General features: G+C 40.9%; 1 protein-coding gene across 1 annotated transcript in view; it reads right to left on the bottom strand.

The window, feature by feature from the left end:
• The window catches only part of CEP85 (centrosomal protein 85), a 2,011,196-nt gene that overhangs the window by 1,630,437 nt on the left and 357,938 nt on the right, over positions 1-22,821 (bottom strand). Inside the window, exons 3-4 of the mRNA XM_044083921.1 lie at positions 22,534-22,686; positions 1,062-1,816 (exon numbers count right to left, since the gene is read on the bottom strand). Coding sequence (XP_043939856.1) covers positions 1,062-1,816; positions 22,534-22,686 — 908 coding nt within the window. The remainder of the gene's footprint in view (positions 1-1,061; positions 1,817-22,533; positions 22,687-22,821) is intronic.

Raw genomic sequence — 22,821 nt, 5'->3', positions numbered from 1 at the left:
TAAAAACAGCTATAAAAAACTTTTTTTGGTAGGACACACAGGAAAGAAAGTGTAGGGAATACCAGCAATGACAGAGAGAACTATGACAGAGTTGCAAGGGAAAGGGGTATACTAGCGAAAGTAGCTACACGTGTCAAGTATGAAAAAAAACATGAACAATTGCAATAAGAGGAAATTACAAATACAACACACTAATTATAATAGCTAGCAGGACAGAAGACAGGGCAAGGGAATACCAACAATGGCATAAGAGAATTATGGCAGTCATAAGTGAAAGGGAGTATGAATATAAGTAGAAAAACCACAGGGAAAAAATGAAGAGAAGAGGGTTATACAGTTATCAATAACAAAAAATGAACACAATTTGAAGAAATAACAGAGATTTTACTTATCCAAAAAAACGCAGCTCGAGAGAGATGGTAGACCACACCTGACAGTCAAAAGTGGCAAATGGGATCCGAGGCAATTTGGGAGGTGTGTTGTGGGTAAGGGAGAAGCTCGAGAGACTTGGTGGCTGTGAGCTTTACCAATGGCCGGATCAGATCTGAACCCACTTGTCGAGGACAGAATGAAGATTGCCAACATCAGATCAATCATTCCACACTTTTACATAAAAAAAGATGACTAGGCAGCCCAATAAAGCCAAAACGGAAAAATGTATACCAACACAAACTCTGACCCAACACTATAGGATTCACTGAGAGTAAGCTAGGCCAGTTTCTACCAATGCAAAATCATTGAAAAAAGGTAGACTCAAAACGGCAACACATATGATAAAGATTTTTAAAGGTAAAGGGAGGGAAGCTAGTTCTCCTGTGGGGACAGCATACCCAAGCTGATCAGCATCATTCTAAACTTAAAAGTATGGGCTCAGCCACTACCCTTAAAGGAAAACTATTCATAATTTTGGGACTTAGATTTACAGTGCTAAACACACAATTGATACATAAAAATCCAATTAATTTAATAATTAACTTCGGAATTTAGGTTATAAAAACAAACTTTTTTTCACATTCTGGGTAAATGCATATGTTTACAGCAAAATTAATCCAACCCCTTACCTGCAGTTGTTTCATCTGATGTCGGATAGTGTCAATGTCCTGCTGTTGCTGCCATGTGCCAATGTCTGGTTGTCGCACTTCAGGTTTAACAAGAACCTTATCTTGAAGCCATGTTGCAGACTGGTGTGTAGGGGATGTAGACAAGGCACCACATGGCTGAATTCCTAACTGCATAGCATTGCATGCAGTGGGCTGGAACCCCATCTGTTGCCCACTACTCTTACCAGCAGTGTGAATCGGTTTTGTTTCTGGCAGTACCTTGTAGGTTTGATTAAACGTATTACAGTTTTCCTTCATTTCTAAAGGCACGTCCTCACGACAAAGATGCATTCTGTATGAAGGATCACTGTAAATAGTTTCCAACAGAGCAGACTGGTTAAGAGTGGGCTCTATGGTAGGAGTATCAAATTTTTTAAAGTCATCTAGTTTTGACTGATCTGCAGTTCTAAATAAGGAATAGTCAAGGTAATTTCCAGTTCTACAAAAATTATGAAGCTCAGGCAATGTTCTGACATTACATGTATTTTCATTTCCAGTATTCTTGGAATTGGAGGCTGATGGGTGCATCTCAGGTACTGCAGACACAGCAGAAAAGTCCTTGATTTCACAGGAAAGTGAAGCAGATCCATGGCATGTTTCACTAACAGTTTGCATCTGTAGATGGGTGTTCATAGTTGAAGGTAAAACATGGGCTGTAGGAATAATGACTTGGGTCTTTATGGGCTGAAATGTACTGCCGCTAGATCCACACAAGTCTGAAAGAAAAAGCAAGCAAAATCATAACATACATCCTAGAAGCCCGAATGTTCAGTGCGTTTAAGAGACTCTAAAATTGAAGCAACCTGTCTAACTTTATGTTAATAATTTTAAGTTCTTAACTTGCTTAATTGTAATACTGCTTAGATTTAAGCAAAATGATCAACTTGGAATTAACCATACTTCAATATGCAATAACATGGTTTCATAGTCTCAAATGTCATGTAATACACTAAAATGAACAAAGCATGAATTAACAGTTTGTCACATTAATGTCAGGCCCTGCTGTAACATTACTGTCAGGCAGGAGTAAACAGAAATAATGTTATGGAAATAGCACAGCATCACTACAGTTTTTTTCTTGGAATTAAAGTGCACAAAGAAGGAGGGTATATAGTGTTTACCTGCAGTAACACAATATCATTAAAGTTTTACTGGCATTTCATGCAATATACCCAGCAGATTTACTTGAAGCATTCTTGACCCAACAATCTCTGTAAAAATATTTTTACTGGGGAGGTCTTGGAGGGAACTAGCACTTAAAAGGATTAAAAACAAATAAACAAGTTAAGATTACAGGAAAACCAACTTGTAGCCTAGTAAAGTCACCATAAAGGATGAAGGACACTTACTAACACATGATATCGAGTTAGCTTTTCATTAGGCACCCCGCATAACTTTACTACCTTATTGGGAACTACATACGCTAGCAGATATACACAGAGCTAATTTAAATCAATTATATATTAGGAATGTAAAAAAAAAATCTATGTACATCATTATCTTAGTAAGTCAGCCAAACAAGAAACAGGCAATGAAACAATTGTGGGACTTGTTTTTCTTCACAACCATAACTATCTTCAGAAGAGACTGTTGCAGTAGTCAGTACACTTGTGCCACCCTGCTCACATAGCTGCTGGATTTTTCAGCTAATTTTCACCACTGCAATCATGCCTCTATGCAAGTGGGTGCATACTGCTAGCCAGTGCTGCACATAAGCAATAAGCAGGTAGCAAGCTACCATAATCTTACTTCAGTGGACAAACATGAACATCTTTTATAGCTGGAACTACCAACGTTGACAGGAAAAAGAAAAAAGGTGTTTTACTCTTAACTTTCTCTTTTTCATTAATAAACAGCTATATCAAATACATAAAAATTAAACTTATAGGATCATAGGAGATTACTAGGCTATTGACCCGGAGATAATTTTAAGCCTAGTCGTTTCATACCATGAAAATGTTACTCAATACCAAAGATTACATTTAGTGGTGACTGCCCATGTCCAGGAGGGTCGTGGATGCTATTCCCAGAAAGAATTTATGGTGCCCCACCCACTCGCACAGGTTCCTCTTGAATTGTGTCAGAGGTGCTATGCTTCACATGAATTGGTAGCCTGTTCCAAAGATGCGTCAATCGCTGGGAGATAAATCTGTCCTCCCAGCATGTCTTATTTAAGTTGCAGGCCAAATTTAGGTCCCTGGAACCCTGTTGAGGCTGAGGGTGCTTTTCCATTGTTGAGGCCTTGCCTTTGTTTTCCCAGACAGCAACATTTTTGCATTTATTGTAAAGTTTGTTGATGGTGGATGTTCACCATGGCAACTTGTTTTTACTTGGGGCTGTAGCTTCGATTCGTTCTGGTACAGCAGAGTTTAAACACTTACACAAGTGATTGTACAAGGCTTTAGTGTAAGCTTTGGCACAGTTACCACTTCCAGCTTTGGGTGGGTACTGGAATGCATTTATACCTTTGCCTAGAAGGGTACAGTTTGCCTTGGTGAAGTTTTTTAGTTCGATTTCACCCTTTGTGAGATCTGGTATTACTTCCAGCTTGAAGGTGACTGTTTTGTGGTCAAATTTAACTGAGGGCCCGGCACTGCATCTGTTTGACATGGTAGTGAGGACCAGATCTAAAATGTTTGCTCCTCTTGTCTGGGTATGAACAATTTTTTCAAGGGCATTTGAATTAATGTCAAGAAACTTTTGCACTAGCGAGTTGGTGTTAGCGTAGATTTCCCACATGATGGAATAATTGAAATTCCCCATAACAGAGTGTTCGATAAAATTTGGATCGTCTCCAGTTTGGTCAAGTAGGCTTTGTGGGCATCGTGACCCATGGAGGGGGATCTATAACTGGCTCTGACCTGAATGGGGGTCTTGCTCACTGTAACCTGGACTTGGGAGTAACTTCATGGAGTTGTCCAGTCTAACTAGATGGGAGGTGAATTTCTAATACAGACAAAAACACCACCTCTTTTGGTTTTCACATGTTCACTTTGCAGTCTAAAGGTGTGAAAGGCATTGTAGCCTTGCAAGGCCAGGGTATTCTCTGAGGCATTGAATTAGGTTTCTGTGACTGCACGGACATCTACATCTTCTAGTGATACAAGTGCTTCCAGGGAGTGCAGTTTTTGGTTTAAGCTCCTATCATTTAGCAGCATGACCCTTATTTTGTTCTGATTGGCTAATTTCACGCTGGTAATGTTGTTTTTGGGACCTTGTCTAAAAAACAGGTACTATGGGGGAGTTAAGAGCCTTTGCCATTAGCCAAAAGCCTAGAGGTGCCAGGTACAAACCATCTCTGGTAAAGCAGCAAGGTCAACCATGGCTTCCCAGGCTGACAGGAAGTGGATCCCCTTTGAATGGCACCAAATACTAAGCCAATTATTGAAATCAAGAATGTTTTGTTTCTACTGCAGCATCATTCTATGTGAGAGTAGTGTGCTGCTTAAAGCTAGGGATATACATGCCTGAGGCACATACTCAGAGCTTAACCGTGCCTCTTCATAAAGTACAGTGAAGTAAGTCTCAGGTCATTCACACCAATGTGACCTATGACAGAGCCATAACGGCACCTGTTGCTGAGAGACAGGAGTGCATGCATTATCTGACGAATCCTGGTACCAGATAGGCAGTTGACTGCGACTTGTTACTTGGTGAGTGGAACATCTGTGCATCTCACTATTGAGTCTCCAGTGACAAGTAAATTTGTTTTTTTTTGAGTGTTACACCTTACTGGCTTGGTGGATGAAACACTGGTGTTGGTACGTGTTGTGGGTGCTGTACGGACGTGTTAGTTGCAGCAGTCTTGTGTTTTGGAGATCTCTGGTGTTTCTCTATGTTTTTCGAGAGAAACTCCACATGTCGATTTTTGTGTTTGATGTGTACTGTGTGTATGAGTAGCGGTGGGTGAGTTGACTATCTTTTCCGTGCTACTGTTTTGAGTGCAAGAGAGCATGGAGTCAAGATTCTTGGTGTAGAGTCATCTCTCGCACTTTGTACTAGAGTTAATTAGTACGGGGGTGTCGGTGTACATGAGGCAATTACTACACTGCCTCAAGAGACAGAAGTCAAAGTTCACAGGCGAAACAAGAGCAGCTCAACTGTCCATAATGCTAGGTTGAAGACTGTCGTCACTAGGGGTGGCTTTTCAGAATCGTTCACTGAGGAGCTCAGTGGTTGGATATTTCTGCCTGGGGTTTTACGTTTATTTTTTTTAATTTATTTTGCTAGTGGTTAGTAGATTACAGCTCACTAGCAGTATTTCTTTGACCGGGAAAGCATTAAGAGGGTAGCAGAAATCTGCTTAAATGCAGGGCCTAAACACTGCAAGCTAAAAACTTGGGGGGAAAAAAAGTTTAAAAATATTCAAAAGGACCAATGAGGATGCTTATTCCATGCCCTAGACTAGACAGGGTCCAGTCAACACAATCCTCTCACTAAAGTTCAGATAGTCCCCTTACTATCCAAGATGGCCTGGAAAATGTGCTCAGACCACTACAACCAGACCCAGATGCAACAAGCCTGTATCTGGACTATGCTACAGCTACTAGCTACCCTAGTTTCAGCAGGAAACACTAGAGGATGATTAACACATCAGAAGAATAGTAGAGACGCACAAACATTTAAAAACAGCAGAAAATCAACAAGGAGGCTCTAAAGAATGTTTTAAACAGCTAACATAGTGTTGAAATATTCTCTTGCCTTAGTCTTCAGGGAGACAAGTCAGTATCGTTTGCAATGGTTTATTTCAAGTATAGGATATTTTCACTTGAATGACCCCCCCCCCCCCAAAAAAAATTCCAAACAAAACTGTGCAATACTTTGATGCACATTAAGGCTTATAACTCTGAAGTTCTGTGAAATGAAATAATAAGTACAATTGTGCGAGAGACTCACCATAACATACACTTTCTTAATCTACCACCTGATCTACAAAAAGAAATTCTCCTCGACAGTGCTATGTAAACTCAGCCACTGGCAATCAGCATCCAGTATTTTTTTCTGGAACACTCAAAGATCATGGAAAGACACATGCACATGAAGTATACCATGGCCATCACTCAAGTGTAGAAGCTCTCTCATCCTCTGCACTTGCCAGTTTACCAACTTACCACCAACAAGCATCTCCAAATCAAAAGCAGCAATAAAGATTTCACAGCCTCAGTCATAATAAAAGATATGCAAGAATATGCTTGCCAGAAACATAGGGATTCCACAGCCATGATCAGACATAAGAGCTTTCCTGCAGCGAGATGAAGGGAAGATACTCTGACACATCAAGGCAGGACCTCTCCATAGATGGAAGTTACTTTCTTACAGTATCAGTTTAATATTGGTTTACCAAGACAGTGCACAATACTGACCGATTTCAGGCTCAGCCCAGGTGAAACAATTCATTTCACAAACAAAAGATACAGAAACACAAGAGTAATTCAGACTAGTTACATATAAAACAAGTAGATTACACATATTCTACTGAACAAACACACTGTAAAGTGGAATCAAGCACAGTGCAATGAATAATATATACACTAGTTTCTGAAGTGGGTCAATATTCGTTAACTCTTGAAACAGGAGAAGGGACTTGGAAAAAGATAGGTTAGGCAAAACGTCTTGAGTTGAAGCAGGAACATTTGGCTTGGACTAAGTGCTTTTTGAGCTACATTCCAAATTTGAAGTGAGGATTTCCTGAAGGTCGATGAGAGCAGCTTGCCAAAGAGTAGGTGCCTGAGAGGAGAAAACACGCATAGAGTTGTAGCATTTGGTACTATGGGTAATGAATGGTGTGGCTTATGAGAAGTGCCTCAGGTTGCAAGAGGGAGTTATTCTTGCATACAGTGTAGCTGCAACAATGATTTATTAGAGCTTTTGAGTCAAAATACAGAAAACTTTAATGCTTTTCAAAATGTTACATCAATGCAAACTGATTCAAGCTTTTCTAATGAACCTGAGAATGTTAATTTTACCGGAGATACCTTGCAGACTGATAATACCAATGCTTACAGTACCAGAATGCATGCCTTTGATAATGATGTTTCTAGTGCTAGTAACGCTAACACAGATAGATTAAATGCCAGTAACAATGTTACAAACAACGTTACAAACAATGTTACAAATTTTTGCGCCAACAACCAAAGCAGTCTTGCGTTAAGCAATGCGAATGGCACTGGCGATAACGGGCGAGGAGCACCCAGACAACAAAACCAAAGACCAGACACATTGGTCACAAACGGGATTGAAGCCAGTATAACACCAGCCCAATGTACCCGAAGTCAAAACAGAGGAGCATACAGCACCCGTAACAAAATAACTACTGATAACACAGTAGACAATGCAGTCCCCAATAGCGAACTAAATCACAGGACTGTAGAGAACATAGCAAATATGCCTTACCTCAATGAGAATATTGCAGAAGCTATGAACCCCCCTTTAACTGCGACTCAAAGCAGTTGCGAAGATGAAGGGCTACCCCCTCTAAGAGGAGGTAGCATTTTCAACCCTTCCCTCAAAAACCACATCAACAAATACTCCAAGGTATGCGAGAACAAGATCAGAAAGATTCTCGAAGCTAAACCGAGCAACCAATGCGGCAGCCTTAATAAACAAGAAAAGAAAGCACTCCAAACACTGTCCCAGTCTCAGCACATTAAAAATAATGAAAGCTGATAAAGGGGCAGGGATTGTAGTCATGAAAACGACTACAAGAAAATGCAAGAAATACTTATGCAAGAAATACTTATCAAAGATGATAACTACCGTATCATCTCCAAAGAACTAGTTCTGAAGCAATTCAAAGTAATAGACACCAAACTTAAAAAAAAAACTGTATGCAGAGGACAAGATCGCAGACTTTGAATATGAGTTCATGCAAGTAGATTCTCCGCAGGTCGGGATTCTCTTTAGAATCTCCAAAATACACAGAAACACAGCAGACCCCACTCTAAGACACAGTGTTTTCCAACAGAACAAAAATGGAGTACATCTCAGAACTCCTCCACTTCCATCTCAACCCCATAGAGCAAACAGCTGAATTCTACTTAAAAGCCATGAGATCCACTGTCTACAAGCAGACAATGACCCAGGAGACTGCATACTAGTCACGTTAGACGTGACAGCCCTCTATCCCAGTATTCCACACCAGGAAGGGCTAAAACTAGTCAAAAACTACCTTATAAAGTGCAGAAAAGCCGATCCCAACACGGCAGACGCACTCTGCACTTTACTGAAATTAGTGCTCGAAAATAATTTTTTCTCATTTCAATACACTAACTTTCAGCAAACCAAAGGAGTCGCCATGGGAGCCAAAATGGCGCTAGCTTATGCGAATTTAGTTGAGTGCATGGGAAGCAGAAAAACTTAAGGAAATGGAAGGCTTTAAACTTGCAGCGCTTTACAAGCACTTTATAGATAACATCTTTTTGTGGAAAGGGACAACCCAGGAACTAGAAGGGTTCCTAGAAGAAATAAAAGAAAGTAGTAACTTTCTATCCTTCACAATAGGAGATGGAGGACTTAAGCAAACTTCTTGGATGTCACCCTTACACGCAATCCAGGAGAATGCGTGCCAACTTTCAAATCAAACATTTTTCGTAAAAAGACATACCAAAATAACTTCCTCAGCCTTCATGAAGAAAACCATCGTGAAAGGCCAGTTTGTTAAGCTTAGCAGACTTGTGAGTGAAGAAACAGACTTCACTGCAGAAAGCAAATTCCTCGCTAACCTTTTCAATGAGATAAATTTCCCTAAAGATTTACTATAAAGCATAGCCCAACAAGTGGCGGAACTAAGAGAAACCCGCCACAAACCAATTCTCAAACATGGGTTCCACCAACAACCCAAAAGCAACGAGAACCACCAACTTAGGTTCCCCATCCCAATTTCCTCAGATGCAAATGCTATTAAAAGCACCCTGCAGAAATACTGGGGAATCGTGCAATGCAATACGGAACTCAGCAAAGCGCTTGGCAATGAACCGCAATTCTGCTACAAAAAGACCAGATCACTAAAAACGATGTTTCAGCAGCATTACCAAAACAACCCGCTAAGCAATCAGAACATCGCAGGCACTTCCCCATGCAGAAACTGTATTTTCTGCCCATTCATCCTAAAAGGTAAAAAGATATGCATCAAAGCAATCAAGTATACCATCACCCTGCATGACAACTTTAAGTGCAACAGTACAAGCATAGTGTATATCGGCCAATGCGCCCATTGTCAAGCCTACTACATAGGCATGACCACTCGGAAATTAAGTGACCGAATAAAAGAATACCTCCAAGCAATCCGCAGAGCAGATGACACAGATGAGCTAGCAAAACATGCGAAAACCTGTAAACTGCCTCTTGTTTTTTACTTTGCAATTATTGAAAGAGTTAGCACGAACTCTTGGATCCAGTGACAACTGGATGCTCTGAGGGTTTTGTTGGAGCAGATAATTTAGGAATTTTTTGCTTTGGCACCAAGGCAGACTTGACGCCAAAGAGGAACATTTTAGCGCTTTGTTAGATTTTGCTGATTCGTCGCATTTGGAGGACTCAGTAGAAATAGCCTCAGAGAAAGGAGTTTTCAGCAGTCCCTTTAGAATAAGTTTATTTTGCAGTCCATCAGACCCCTTTGGTTAAAGCCATGGCATATGGAGCAAAACTCTTGGAGATAAAGAGGACACAAAGTATGTGAATCACTTAGGGGCATCTTCTGTTTACATTTCTTGAAACCAAGAGGTTGCCCTTCTGGCTTTTGAGACATGTTAACCATTTAACACACAGTCAGTGAGAGACTCACACCAGAAATCGTCCTCTAAATTAAACAGACAAAAATGCTTCAGAGGAAAGCAAGAAACAAAAAAAAAATGAACAGAAATTGTCCTCTAACTCAAAGGGAATGAAAGGAAGAAATAGTAGAATAAACGTCCGCTAACAAACAGATGTTAAGTAAACATCTTCTATCTTATACAGACGTTAAGGGGGGAAAAAAAGGGAATCACATCAACGCTCTCTACAACAAAAAAATTGGGTGCAAAGTTATACAAAAAGACAGAAAATTATATTCAGCTAACTAATGCAAAAGGTTTAAATTTAAGTAATTTAAATAATAAAAGAAGGCACTTAGCCCAGAGCTTGCTTAAGAACCATGTCTTTCGCAGAGTGGCAAACAAGATATGAGGAAGTTAGGGAGTTACATTATGGGTAAGGGAGAATGCCTATGAGCTTTGCTGAAGGCCTTGAGCTTTTGTAAAAGGCTGAGATGGATCCAATGGATTGGATCTGACCCATCAGTAAGAATAATGGCAAGATTGACATCACATCGAAAGTTTCTGTTTGATTTAATAATAAAGTGACAGCCTTTCCATTTTACTGCAGTGCGTTATCAGTTCATTTACAAAATTGCAAGAATGTATTCATCAGTTACATCAGTTTAGTTCACTATACTACATTACGAGCTTACTTACTGATTTACAGGAATTTATGCTTATTTCATGCAGAATAATATAAACAAAGTGAGGACAACAAACAATGCATTTAAGTTCATTACAGTAAATTATCAGTTTGCTTACACACTTATTTCATGCAGAAAAATGTAAATAAAGTCAACACAACAAGCAATGCTATCAATTTATAATTGTTAAAGACTGCAAATGTTATTTTAAGGACCTGATACTAAATATTATCAAAAACTTTAGCCACCCAGTCTTGTACAAGAGATTAAAAGGTTTAAAAAGGCCCAACTACAAAAAGGACATTTGGACATTAAATCAGGCCTTTTAAAACCTCATCAATGACCGGGACAATGCAGAGTAGGGTCTAAATTTGGCAAGAGCTGTGATGCAGAAGGACATTTGTTTTGGTTATTTCTTCAATGTTTGTTTAAAGTTAAAAATGTACGAGTTAAAGCAAACATGTTTTCAGACAGTTGTATAAGAGTTTTCAGTTTATGTTTTTATCTATGTTCAGACAATACTGACAGGAAACAGTACTAATAATTTAGTTTACAAATTATAACATTTATACAGAGACATTTTAGATGTCCAGTGATGTAAATTTTAGTCAAGATTCAGAACATAACATTCATACTCAGTTGTGTGTTCAGTATAGTTCATTTCGGTCCATTTTCAGAATACATTAATACTCAGTTATACATTTCTGCTTTGCATTATTCATTCAGTTTTAAAGGTAAAGTGACAGAATTACATTACTTAGTCATTAGTTTTAAGGGTAAGTAACATAATCATTTGTACAGTCATTAGTTAAGGATAAAGTGACAGAATTATTTATAATAAGTTACCTAAAAAGTATGAAGATTAATAGTTATTCAATATACTCGAGGCACAACAGGGCAGGCTTAATATGTTAAGTTACAAATTACAGTGTACTTTACATTAATTATTGTACATTAGTCAGAAAGTTAAAAGGACACTAACAGAAAATCCAAATGTATAAATCTGAAACATAGAAAGTATGGGTTTTAGTAAACTATTATAGCTCAAACATATTTTTAAAATATTCCAGACACAAATTTAAGAGAATTACAGCACATAGAAGTTAAAAAAAGATAAATAGCATTATTAACAAATCTAGATGAAAATTTACAGACACCAGTTAAAACAGTATATGGTAATTATGCTTTAAGACCGGTTACCAAGTTATCCCTTTAGTGCCGATTTCAGTTAATCTTCAGAAAATAACCATCATGTTTGATAGGCCATACAATAAAAAAAGATTAAACGGTACAATGTTTGAAAATTGAAATCAATGGGCAACAAAAAAGTTTAATTTGCTATAACAGAAGAGACATCATGGTACAATAAGGCACCAGTTCATAAAGTAAAAACCACAGGCAGTAGACAGTGTAATTTTACCATTACAGCATACAGAGAAAGGAAAGAAAAATAGGCAGGGTTAACAGTTTGTACTCTAACTTAAAAGACTGACAGAGACAGGTTAATGATGTGTACAGCATTTTCTCCATGCTGTTCTGGAACAGCAGAGTTTAAAAAAAAAATTGCCTGGCCTAAACCACAGAATTAAAAGCACTGATTTTCAGAATCATGTACAGGTTTTAAATACATCACACAAACACATCAGAACTCAGACTTATAGACTCTGAAGATTATGAATCAAGATAATACGACAACTACTTCAACCCAAACAGGCCATAAATGCTCAATTAACAACTAGTGGTCAAAAATAAAATTGCAAGTTTATTTACCAAATAAAAACAATTTACTTTCAAATTATGAGTCAGATAGTATAAAAGCCATATAGAGTAATCAGCAATACATATACAAGGTTACTATAAAAGAAGATCCCTGTAAACTTTCATCAGGGACCTCTGAGGGAGTTGCTAGTGTGAGGGAATTCCTACTGAATTCACTACAGTACATTAAGGTAGAATAATATATCACTATAGTACATTAAGGTATGCGGCCGGAGTGGTGCAGTGGTTAGCGTTGTCGCCTCACAGCAAGAGGGGTTCGACGGTTAGATTCTCAGCCAGGGTGCCTTCTGTGTGGAGTCTGCATGTCCTCCCTGCGGTCATGTGGGTTTCCTCCGGGTTCTCCAGTTTCCTCCCACATTCCAAAGCCATGCAGTAGGTGGACTGGATACTCTAAATTGGCTGTAGGTAGGTGAGTGTGTGAGCAAGTGAGTGCGCACGCGCGTGTGTGTAGCGAATGAATTACCATGGCAGGCCTAGCCACCTGGTGGTGTAAACCTTGGCTCGAGATGATTGCCACTGTGGAAGTGATACCCCGACCCCATGTGCAATATAGGAAAAGGGGTTGAGGATGGATAGATTAAGGTAGAATAACAGGCCTGAAAATAAAGAGTCAGACTTGTGTTTTTATGTATGCATTTAGTTTAATATTCCTTTCTCAAGGGAAAGATGTACGTGCAATAAGATCATAGGAGGTTACTGTGCTAATGGCCCTGGGCCCTAAGAAAACTAGCCAAGAGTTTATCCCCAAATGAGAAACTTCAGTCAGCACCTATCGCCCCTGTCAATGAGGGACAAAGGTGGAACCCCTGAGAAAAATTTGTGGTTTCTCATCCACTCATCAAGGCTGCACTTGAAGAGGGTCAGCAAGGTATTCTGTTTGACATGTATGGGAAGTCTGTTGCAGTGACAGGGCAGCCTCTGGGACACAAACTTGTCTCTCCAGCCGATGTTGTTGATGGCACATATTAGATTTAGGCCTATCGAGCAGGTAATGCATGAGGAGTTAGACTTCCAGGTATGGAGCATCTCTAGTAGGGCAAGGTCCGATACTGCCTTGTAGGAGAGACACAGATCACCTCTCAGCAATCTGTATGACACCAAGTAGAGTGATAGAGTGATTTGAGCCTGTCCACATAGGACAGGTGTTGGGAGGCCATGGATTCTTTTTGTGAGATATTTCTGTGGCCTTTTCAGTTGGTGCAGGTGTCTGGAGAGGTACATACCAAACGGGGTGTTATACTCAATTATAGGTCTAATGAGGGAGGAGTACAGAGAGGCAATAATCTCCTTTTTTTCTGGATGCAATCCCTTTACTTATGAGATGAACCAGTTAAAAGGCTTTTCTGACCACTGCCACCACATGATGGTGTAATGTGAGATTGTTGTCAACCTGAGTATCCAGGTCTCTCACACCACAGGTTGTGTGATTTGAGGGTTGCCGCTGATGTGGTAATCAGTAGGGGCTGTGTTTTTGCTGAACAGTATGATAACACATTTTGATGCGTTTAACTTACGGCCATGACTTTGGCACCAGTTATTTGTAGCTGTGAGACCCTCGCAGGATATAATTTGGGGAATCAATGGCAGCACCCAACTTGCAGTCATCTACAAACTTGGTCAGCCACAGGCCCTTTGTCTTTGCCTGGACTTCTGAGAAGTAGATGCCAAACAATAGGGGTCCCAGAACAGATCCCTGGGGAACACCACTAGCGATAGGTCTGCTGTCAGAGGTGGTGGCACCTATTTTGACCTTGTGAGTCCTATCTGTAAGCCAGTTGGCCGCCCAACTGACGAGATAGGAATGATCACCAAGTTGGGTTAGCTTTTCGATGATGCCAGAATGGGGAATTGTGTCAAAGGCCTTGGCTAAGTCAAGGTAAGCTGTATGTACTGACTTTCCCTCATCCAAGGCCTTGGTGACAAAGTTGTCAACTAGGTTGAATAAGCAAGATATACCCCTGATGAATTCAAATTGGGTAGGGTCAAGTGCTTGGAGACTGCCTATGTCCTTGTTTATGATATCCATAATAATAGACTCCATGGCTTTACAGATCAGACTTGTCAAGCTAATGGGGCAATAGTTTCAAGGGTCAGTAGTGGCACCACCTTTGTGCAAGGCAATGACAATGACTGTTCTCCACTCTGCTGGAATGAAGCCTGTAATTAGGCTGTGGTTGAATAGGGTGCTCAAGCTAGTTCTTGCTGGAGATGGTGCAGAATACAGCCGGGGATGCTATAAGGCCCCATGGAAGCTGTGTTCTTTGTCTTGGCTAGGGTCTTCAACACTTGATCCATGGAGATGTGAGTTGTGGGACAAGTATCAGGGATGTCGACTGGGCATTTGGGGGGGGGGGGTGATAAGGGGGTAAAGTCTGCGCTGAACCTATAAGCTAGCAGGTTAGCTAAGTCAGCAGGATCAGTGTAAGTGGTGCCATTAAGTACTAATTCGGAACAAACTTGGGCTTTGCAATAGAGGTTCCTAACGTAAAGACGACTTGTGGTTGGAATGCTAGATAAAGAGGCACATGCAAGACAAGGCTTGGAAACCAAGGCAACAAAGGCTAAACAGGAGTGAAAAGCATTACAGGGTTTTGTTATTATTAGAAAATACTTCTGTCACAGTTAGTGAAGTCACTTAGTTACTTAGGAATGACAAACAGAACAGATTAAATATCCAGCCTTCCAAAAAGGAAGTTAGCTTTTGGACTTGTTTGTAAAAGGGTCTCTACAATACAGACACTTGAGCCGGAGTACAGAAAACAAGTTAAATAAAGATAGTTTCAGATGATGTTACTCAGCAGAATCAGAATACAAGTGCAGAAACTTAGGATATATTGCTAACCAGCATTCCCACAGAATGTTATTGTTTATCAGCAGTGTTAATGAAGATAGTATTTGACTATTGTGAAAGTACAGTTTTGTACCTACCATAAATGTAGATGTTCGAGGATCCACATTGCTGCAGTCCTAACACTTGGGTAGTCCGCTGTCCCAGTCGGCCCAAATACCAAAGTATAAGGCTGACGTCGGTCAAGGCGCATTTGACTGACATCAGAACGTCAGGGTACAAATGCGCATGACCGACGTCATATCCTCAGTCTTTTCTTGCCCCAGATGTCAGAAGACCCTAAAAAGATAAGGCCAAAACTAAAAAACACCAAAACACTCCTGTGCCTAAAATATGTACAATATATACAAATGTACAAAAAAATAGAACCTCACCCACACAACCACCCCTAAACACAGAGGGGAAGGAGGGAGGGAAAATTGGACTGCAGCAATGTGGATCCTCGAACATCTACATTTATGGTAGGTACAAAACTGTACTATGTTCTTCATCTCACATTGCTGCAGTCCTAACACTTGGGTAGAATCCCAAAGCAGAGGTAAGGGAGGATGGCTAAGCTATAATGAAGCAGGAGCTGCCAAAATGCCCTGCAACACAGCAGTGGCAAAACCAGCCCTGGACTTAGAATAGAGAGGAAGGTGGTAATGCTTGGAGAAAGTATGCACTGAACTCCAAGTAGCTGCCTCCAAAATATCCTTAGTTGCCACCCCCCTTAGAAATGCTGTTGAAGTGGCAGTAGCCCTAGTGGAATGAGGCCTAATCCCATCTGGAATCTCTTTGCCATGATGGGAGTAACAGAATGCAATGCAAAACCCAATCCACTTAGAAATAGTTTGTTTTGACACAGGCTTGCCCTGAGAACTCAAAGCAAAAGAAACAAACAACTGCTGAGACTGCCTAAAATCCCTAGTCCTGCTTAAATAATAACACAACTGCCTGTGTACATCTAAAGTGTGCAAAATCTTTTCCCTATTTTGGGGATCTGCATAAAAGTAGGCAAATGAATAGTTTGGTTTAAAGCCACACTAGAAACCACCTTAGGCATAAATGAAGGATTAGTACGTAATGATACCCTATCCTTATGAAAAATCAAAAAAGGCTCCACCGCCATAAGGGCCTGCAATTCAGAAACCCTTCTTGCAGAAGTAATGGCCAACAAAAAAGCAGTCTTCCATGACAAGTATTTCAACTCAGCAGTAGCCGCAGGCTCAAAAGGTTGTAGAGTAAGTTTCTCCAACACAAAATTGAGGTCCCAAGCAGGAGTAGGAGCTCTTCGTGGGGGTCTTATATTCTTTGCCCCTCTAAGAAACTGCTTGAACAAAGGATGAGAAAACAATGGTGGGTCACAATCATAGTGAGCTGAAATTGCTGCAGCATGAATCTTAATGGAAGAGAAAGACAAACCTTTGTCCAATAGCTCAGTAAGATATTGAAGAGCCACACTCAAATTAGGCTCAGAAACATCCAAATCCTTTGCTGCACTCCAAAATAAAAATCTCTTCCATTTTTCTGCATACACCTTACGTACTAGGTCTTCTGGCTTCCGTAATCACATTCAAAACTTGTTGAGGAAGTTGAGACCTGCTGTGGTTCAAAAGAGAATATGCCAGGCTGTTAGATGAAGAGAGTGAAGCTTGACATTGAGTAGATGACCGTCCCTCTGAGACAAAAGGTGTGGAATCAAAGGTAAAGGCCATGGAGGCTTTCTTACCAGATTCCTCAGTAATGGGTACCAGTGTTGCCGAGGCCAATCTGGAGCTATCAAAATCATCCTTGGCTTGTCTTGTCTGACCTTTAGGAGTACCTTTGGGAGGAGAGGCAGAGGTGGAAAGGCATACACATGAAGATTTTCCCAACTGAACGAAAGAGCATCCACTTTCCAAGCTGTGTGATGATAACTTTTCGTGCAAAACTTTGGCAGCTGGTGGTTTAGTGGAGAAGCGAACAGATCTATGTCTGGAGTTCCCCATGACACTGTCAATTTTGAAATACATGAAGATCCAGTTTCCACTCGTGGGGATCCATGATTTGCCTGCTTAACACATCTGCTAAGGAGTTCTGTGCTCCTGGCAGAAACCTTGCTTGAAGAGTAAGCTGCAAGCTGAGCGCAGTCTCCCACAAAATCATTGCTTGCCTGCATAGAGGATAAGAATGTGTTCCCCCTTGCTTGTTGATGTACCACATGACAGTTGTGTTGTCTGTTAGAATCAACACCTGCCCTGGAAGAAGTAACTCCTTGAAAGCCTTCAATGCAAACTGGACTGCTAACATCTCCTTCATGTTGATATGTAGATGCTGTAGTCTGGCAGGCCACTTGTCTTGTATCCACTTTCCATTCAGATGAGCTCCCCAAGCTATGTCTGAGGCATCAGTCGTTAGAATCTGACTCGCCTCTGGCCGGGTCACAGAGAGTCCCTTGTTTAGGTGACATTCCTGAGCCCACCACAAAAATTCCTTTTGAATGCAAGGTATTATTTGAATGACAGTGTCCAGATCCTGGCAGTGCTGTGTCCATACATTTTTGAGATACCATTGTAGCTTCCTCATATGCAGTTTGGCATTGGGAAGCACCAGAATACAAGATGCCATGAACCCTAATGCTTGAAGGACTGTCCTTGCAGTCAGCACGGACTGATGAGATAGTTGATGGAAGTAAAGGGATAGACTCTTTTGTTTGTCCGGGGTTAAAAGGCCATCTGGGCTGCTGTATTCAGTCTCACACCCAGAAAGCACATGTCTTGAGAGGGTACTAGACTGGACTTTATTTCGCTCACAGAATACCCCAGGCATCTTAGCACTGCTATCACATAATCCAGATGCTGAAGAAGCTCGTCCTTTTCTTGAGCCAGAATCAGACAGTCGCCCAAGTAAGGATAGATTTGTATTCCTTTTAGCCTGAAAAGCTACAACTGGAGCCAGAACTTTTGTGAATACTCTGGGCGCAGTAGATAAGCCAAAGGGCAATGCAGAGAACTGATAATGGGAATTTCCAGCTCGAAAACGCAGATACTTCCTGCAACTGAGTCTGATAGGCACATGAAGGTAAGCCTCCTTGAGATCTAAAGTTACCATCCAGTGATCTTTGCCCAGCAGAGGTAAAAGCTGTTGTAACGCCAACATTCTGAACTTGGCAATGTGGAAATAAGTGTTGAGGATAGACAAATCCAAAATTGGTCTCCACGTGTTCCCCTTTTTGGTACTAGGAACAGGCGAGAATAAAATCCTAGGCCCCTTTCTGGCACAAGAACCGGCTGAATGGCCCCTATCTGGAGCAACAGAGAAATTTGCTTGTGAGCCTCTTTTCTTTGTAGAGGAGGAATGTCTGGCATGCCTTTGAAAGGAGGCAAGGTATGGAAATAAAACCTGTAACCGTGGTGAACGATATCCAATACCCATCTGTCTTGGGTAATAACACTCCAGTTTTCTTTGAAAAGTGCCAGCCTTCCTCCCAAAGGTGCTGCCAGACGAGAAGGCTCTGGCAGCTGAAAAGGCAAGTCATTGGGTCTGCTTACGAAAGGACTGACCCCTGCCCTCACCAGAAGACTGGGCAGGCGAACTGCCTGCTCTAGGCCTAAAAGAACCTTGAGCTCTGCCCCTACCACGTCTAGATCTACCCCTAGACTGAGAATCATAAGAAGGATAAGTCCACCCTTAGTAGGCCAATTTCTACTAAACTTTGGAGGCTGAACCTGCAAAAATCTTTAACAGTCTGCATAGACTTAGCCTTGTCCTCCATTTTCTTTAAAACTGCGTCCACAGGCGCACCAAATAACACATCAGATTGTAAAGGAGCATCTAAAATCCTTGTCTTTACATGTTCAGCTAAATTCTGATCCTTGAGCCAGGCGTGCCTGCGAAGAACAGAACCAGTGGCTGCCACCCTAAGAGGCCTGTACAGCATCAAAACCACATTGCAAGGAATGCTTACCCACTTGTTCAGAAACATGAACTAAATCCTGCAACTCTTTACACTCAATACCTTCCGCCAGAGCATCTACCTTAGACTTCAATTGTGAAAGGAGATAATTTTGGTATTTCAACATGTGAAACTGGCAATTCAAAGCCCTCATGGCTAAAGTGGAAGAAGTATACACCTTTTTCCCCATCTAGCCAAAGCCCTTGCCTCTTTATCAGAAGGAACAGGATTTTTAACAACAGAAGCCTTAACACCTTTAGGGCCCTGAGAAACAGTTTCTGGGTCTGCCCTGGGACTCTTAAAAGATACTTATGAGCTTCAGGCACCCTATAATACCTGTCCGGTTTAACTGGGGCAGGAGGCAAAGAATCAGGGTTCAGGGAAGCCTCTGCAAAACATCCTCTACCACATCCAGAACAGGAGGTATAGCTAAAGGCCTATGCTGGGGTAGAAACAAAAATTCCTAAGCCTTTTCCTAGAATCAGAGAAATCTTGACCTTCCCATTTAAAATGCTCCCTCATGGAATGAAGGGTCTCTGAAAAGAAAAATCCTCAGGAGGAGAAGCAAGGTGTAGAGTCATCTACATCAGAATCAGAATAAGGAGGATACTCCTGCAAGTCTTCAGTCAAGACTCAGAAGCCTCGAACACTGCTCAAAACTTTCAAGCTCAGGTTCCACCCTAGGCCTCTTATCAGGGGGGGGTAAAGAACCTCTAATCATAGTAATCAAATCTTCTGCCATTTTAAGCATATGTTTCTTAGGCAGAGACCCTGAAGAACTAGGGGAGACCCCACTGAAGTTAACCCTGGCCTACCTCTAGAAGGAGCCTTGGAAACAGAAGGGGAAGGCCTAACCACCTTAGGAAGGGAGGGGAGAACAGCTACCTGAGAAGCCCCTTCAGCCTGGCCTACCTCCTGAGAGGACACATCTTGTAACAGTAAAGTCTCACCCTGAGAATCCAAAGGAACTTCTGGTAGAACCACCGCTCCACTGAGCCCTCTAAAGAACCGACGTCTGGGACAGACGGTTCTTCCACCCTAGGCTTCGCTGCTTTGTCCTTGCGCTTTTAGATTTAAGCGGCCGGAGCATCCGACGGCATGTTGTAATTACAACGCTTCCCAAAACTAACCTGGCACAATCTAATCTTCTCTTAATAGTGCGCTTGTTAAATCTAGCACAAGAGCGTCAGCCAACAACGTCGTGCTCAGGCCCTAAGCAAGGTATACACAATGTATGGTAATCTCTATGAGGTATCTGTTTCCCACAAGAAATACAGTTATTCACTTTTTCTGACATCCGTTAAATACTGAGGCAAGAAAAACCAAAATATTCCCCAACGGGGTACTTAGCCAACTTTGATTCGGTCTGAAACTCCGACTTCAGAAAATTTCAGAACGCCAACCTACACTCGCAATACTGCTTCTGCATCGGACCATGCGGCAAAAAAGACTGAGGATATGACGTCGGTCATGCGCATTTGTACCCTGACGTTCTGATGTCAGTCAAATGCGCCTTGACCGACGTCAGCCTTATACTTTGGTATTCGGGCCGACTGGGACAGCGGACTACCCAAGTGTTAGGACTGCAGCAATGTGAGATGAAGAACATCATCTAATAAAGCCTTGTTAACAAAACTAGTGTTTGCAGAACTCATTCTGAAAAGTAATTAAGACTTGGCCCATAAAGGAAAGACTGGCACCTGTTCAGCACAAGTTTGGGTAATTAATAGATAAAGACTTTAATTCCAGTGTCATTTCAGTTGTTTCCAGTTAATTCTAGTGTAATTGTTTTAATTCTTTCATCCTAATTTACTGAAACTGATCCACCTGAGGTAGCTGTTTCCCCTCACAAGGGCACAGCAATTCATTCTTCTCCAAGACAGACTCAAGATTTCTGCCTTGGAAATATTGCTTTTCATCAAAACCACATCCCCGACACAAGTAAATCACCCCAGTAAATGCTGGAGATCAATCATTTGAGATTGAGTAAATCATTTATAAACAGCAAAGATGCATTCCAGACATCTCTCAACTAGATCGTCTAGATCTTCTATGCACCTTGATACCCTGTCAAAGAAAATCACAAAACAGGGCAGAAGACAGACGCATCTTTGTTGGTGTCCTATGCTAACCCTGAAAGTATTCAGCTTAAAGCTGAGAATGCAAATAACTCTTATTCCTCAAATACTGGGTTCATAGGATACCCATACCATTGCAGCTCTGTCCTCAAGACATTCCATGTTAAAACAGTCATATGCCTTCTGCAAATCAAAAAAGAAAACATGTCAACAGTACTAATGAACTCCTAAGACTCCTCTAATATCTATGCAAGAACAAAGGCTCGATCCACTATTCCAAAACTAGGTTGAAATCCACATTACTCCTCTTGAATCAGATACCCGAATACTGGATGAAGTCTCCTTTCTGGTACCTTGGCATCTGCTTTTTCACAGAGGCTGAGGGATGAGCATAGTCACTCATATCCCCCCTTTCCCCCTTTTTGAACATTAAAGGCATTAGCCCAGCTCGTCATTCCAGCTGTTCTGCCCCAGCCTTCCATGTGACATTAAAAAGAGAGAGGTTACCTTAATATCCTTCAGCATTTCTAATCAGATCTCATTCATTGCCACAGACTTGTTACAGTGAAAAATGTTTAATTGGTGAATTTACTTTACTACTGTGGATTTAAATTCTACAGTCTACTTCTGGTATTGCTTCTTCAGAAGACTGATTGTCTACTAGATCCCAGAGTTTCTTAAAGTGTTTTTCTTTCCTTTCAAAAATCCTTTAACCATTCAGTTTCAGATGATCTGTTATACTCCCACATCTATATTTCACCCTTGCTTTAGTACTAAACACACTCACACAACTCAAACCTCTAATATTCTCCCAATTCCTTGTAACTGCAGTTCCAGGTCAGGCAGCAGTGCTTGCTGCATACTGACTAGACACTGACACAATGATAGAAAGGTCAAGAAACAGGCATTTTTATATCTGTTGTTAAGATGTCTTTTACTATGTACACTACCATTTATTTTTGTTATACTTTAACTTTTTGTTGATTTGTGGTCTTATTACTTTATTTATTTGTTTAACCTTGTCAGAGCTTTTCTCCCCAGGACTCCACTGAAAATGAGCTCCTTCGGCCCAATGGACTATCCTGGAAAACAAACTGTAAAAAAAGAAAGAAAGAAAGAATTCTGTATGTAGAAGTACAAAAATGTGGAAAACTATCATGCTGACTGTAAAAGAAGAACCGAGAAAGGAGAAGAATACAACAGGAAATCATTTTCAAAATAAACTGTGAAGTTAGACTAGGCCCCGCTATTCCTTCTTCAAATAAAAACAACATTATGTAGTATACCATCATTAGAGAAAAAGACACCTTGTAATTCATAATGCCTAACTGCTTTAATAGTGGAAGACATTGCTTACCTGCGTGGTTCTAACTTACCCTCACTACTGTTTGAGCAGGATGTGCCCACTACTGTATCCCCACTGTCTTCAACATTCTGCCTTCTGCTGCATCGATTCTTCGGTTTGTCAGACATAACAGGGGTTTGCCACTCCGTATCAGGACGAAATCCATTATAAACTGTATTTGAGTCTAAACGCAATAAAAATGTTATCTGTACATCTTAGTGATTGCGAGATTTAATTCATAAGATATGGGACAGCAACAACCTCTAAACGTTGAAAAGAAAAAGTAAGAAATTGGAGAAATAATTCCAAAATGTATCTG

The sequence above is a fragment of the Protopterus annectens genome, chromosome 1.part1 (assembly GCF_019279795.1).
Source record: "Protopterus annectens isolate FY-2018-M chromosome 1.part1, PAN1.0, whole genome shotgun sequence".
Lineage (NCBI taxonomy): Eukaryota > Metazoa > Chordata > Ceratodontiformes > Protopteridae > Protopterus > Protopterus annectens.
Note: the sequence above shows the minus strand (reverse complement) of the source record. Positions and strands in the feature narration are given on the sequence as shown.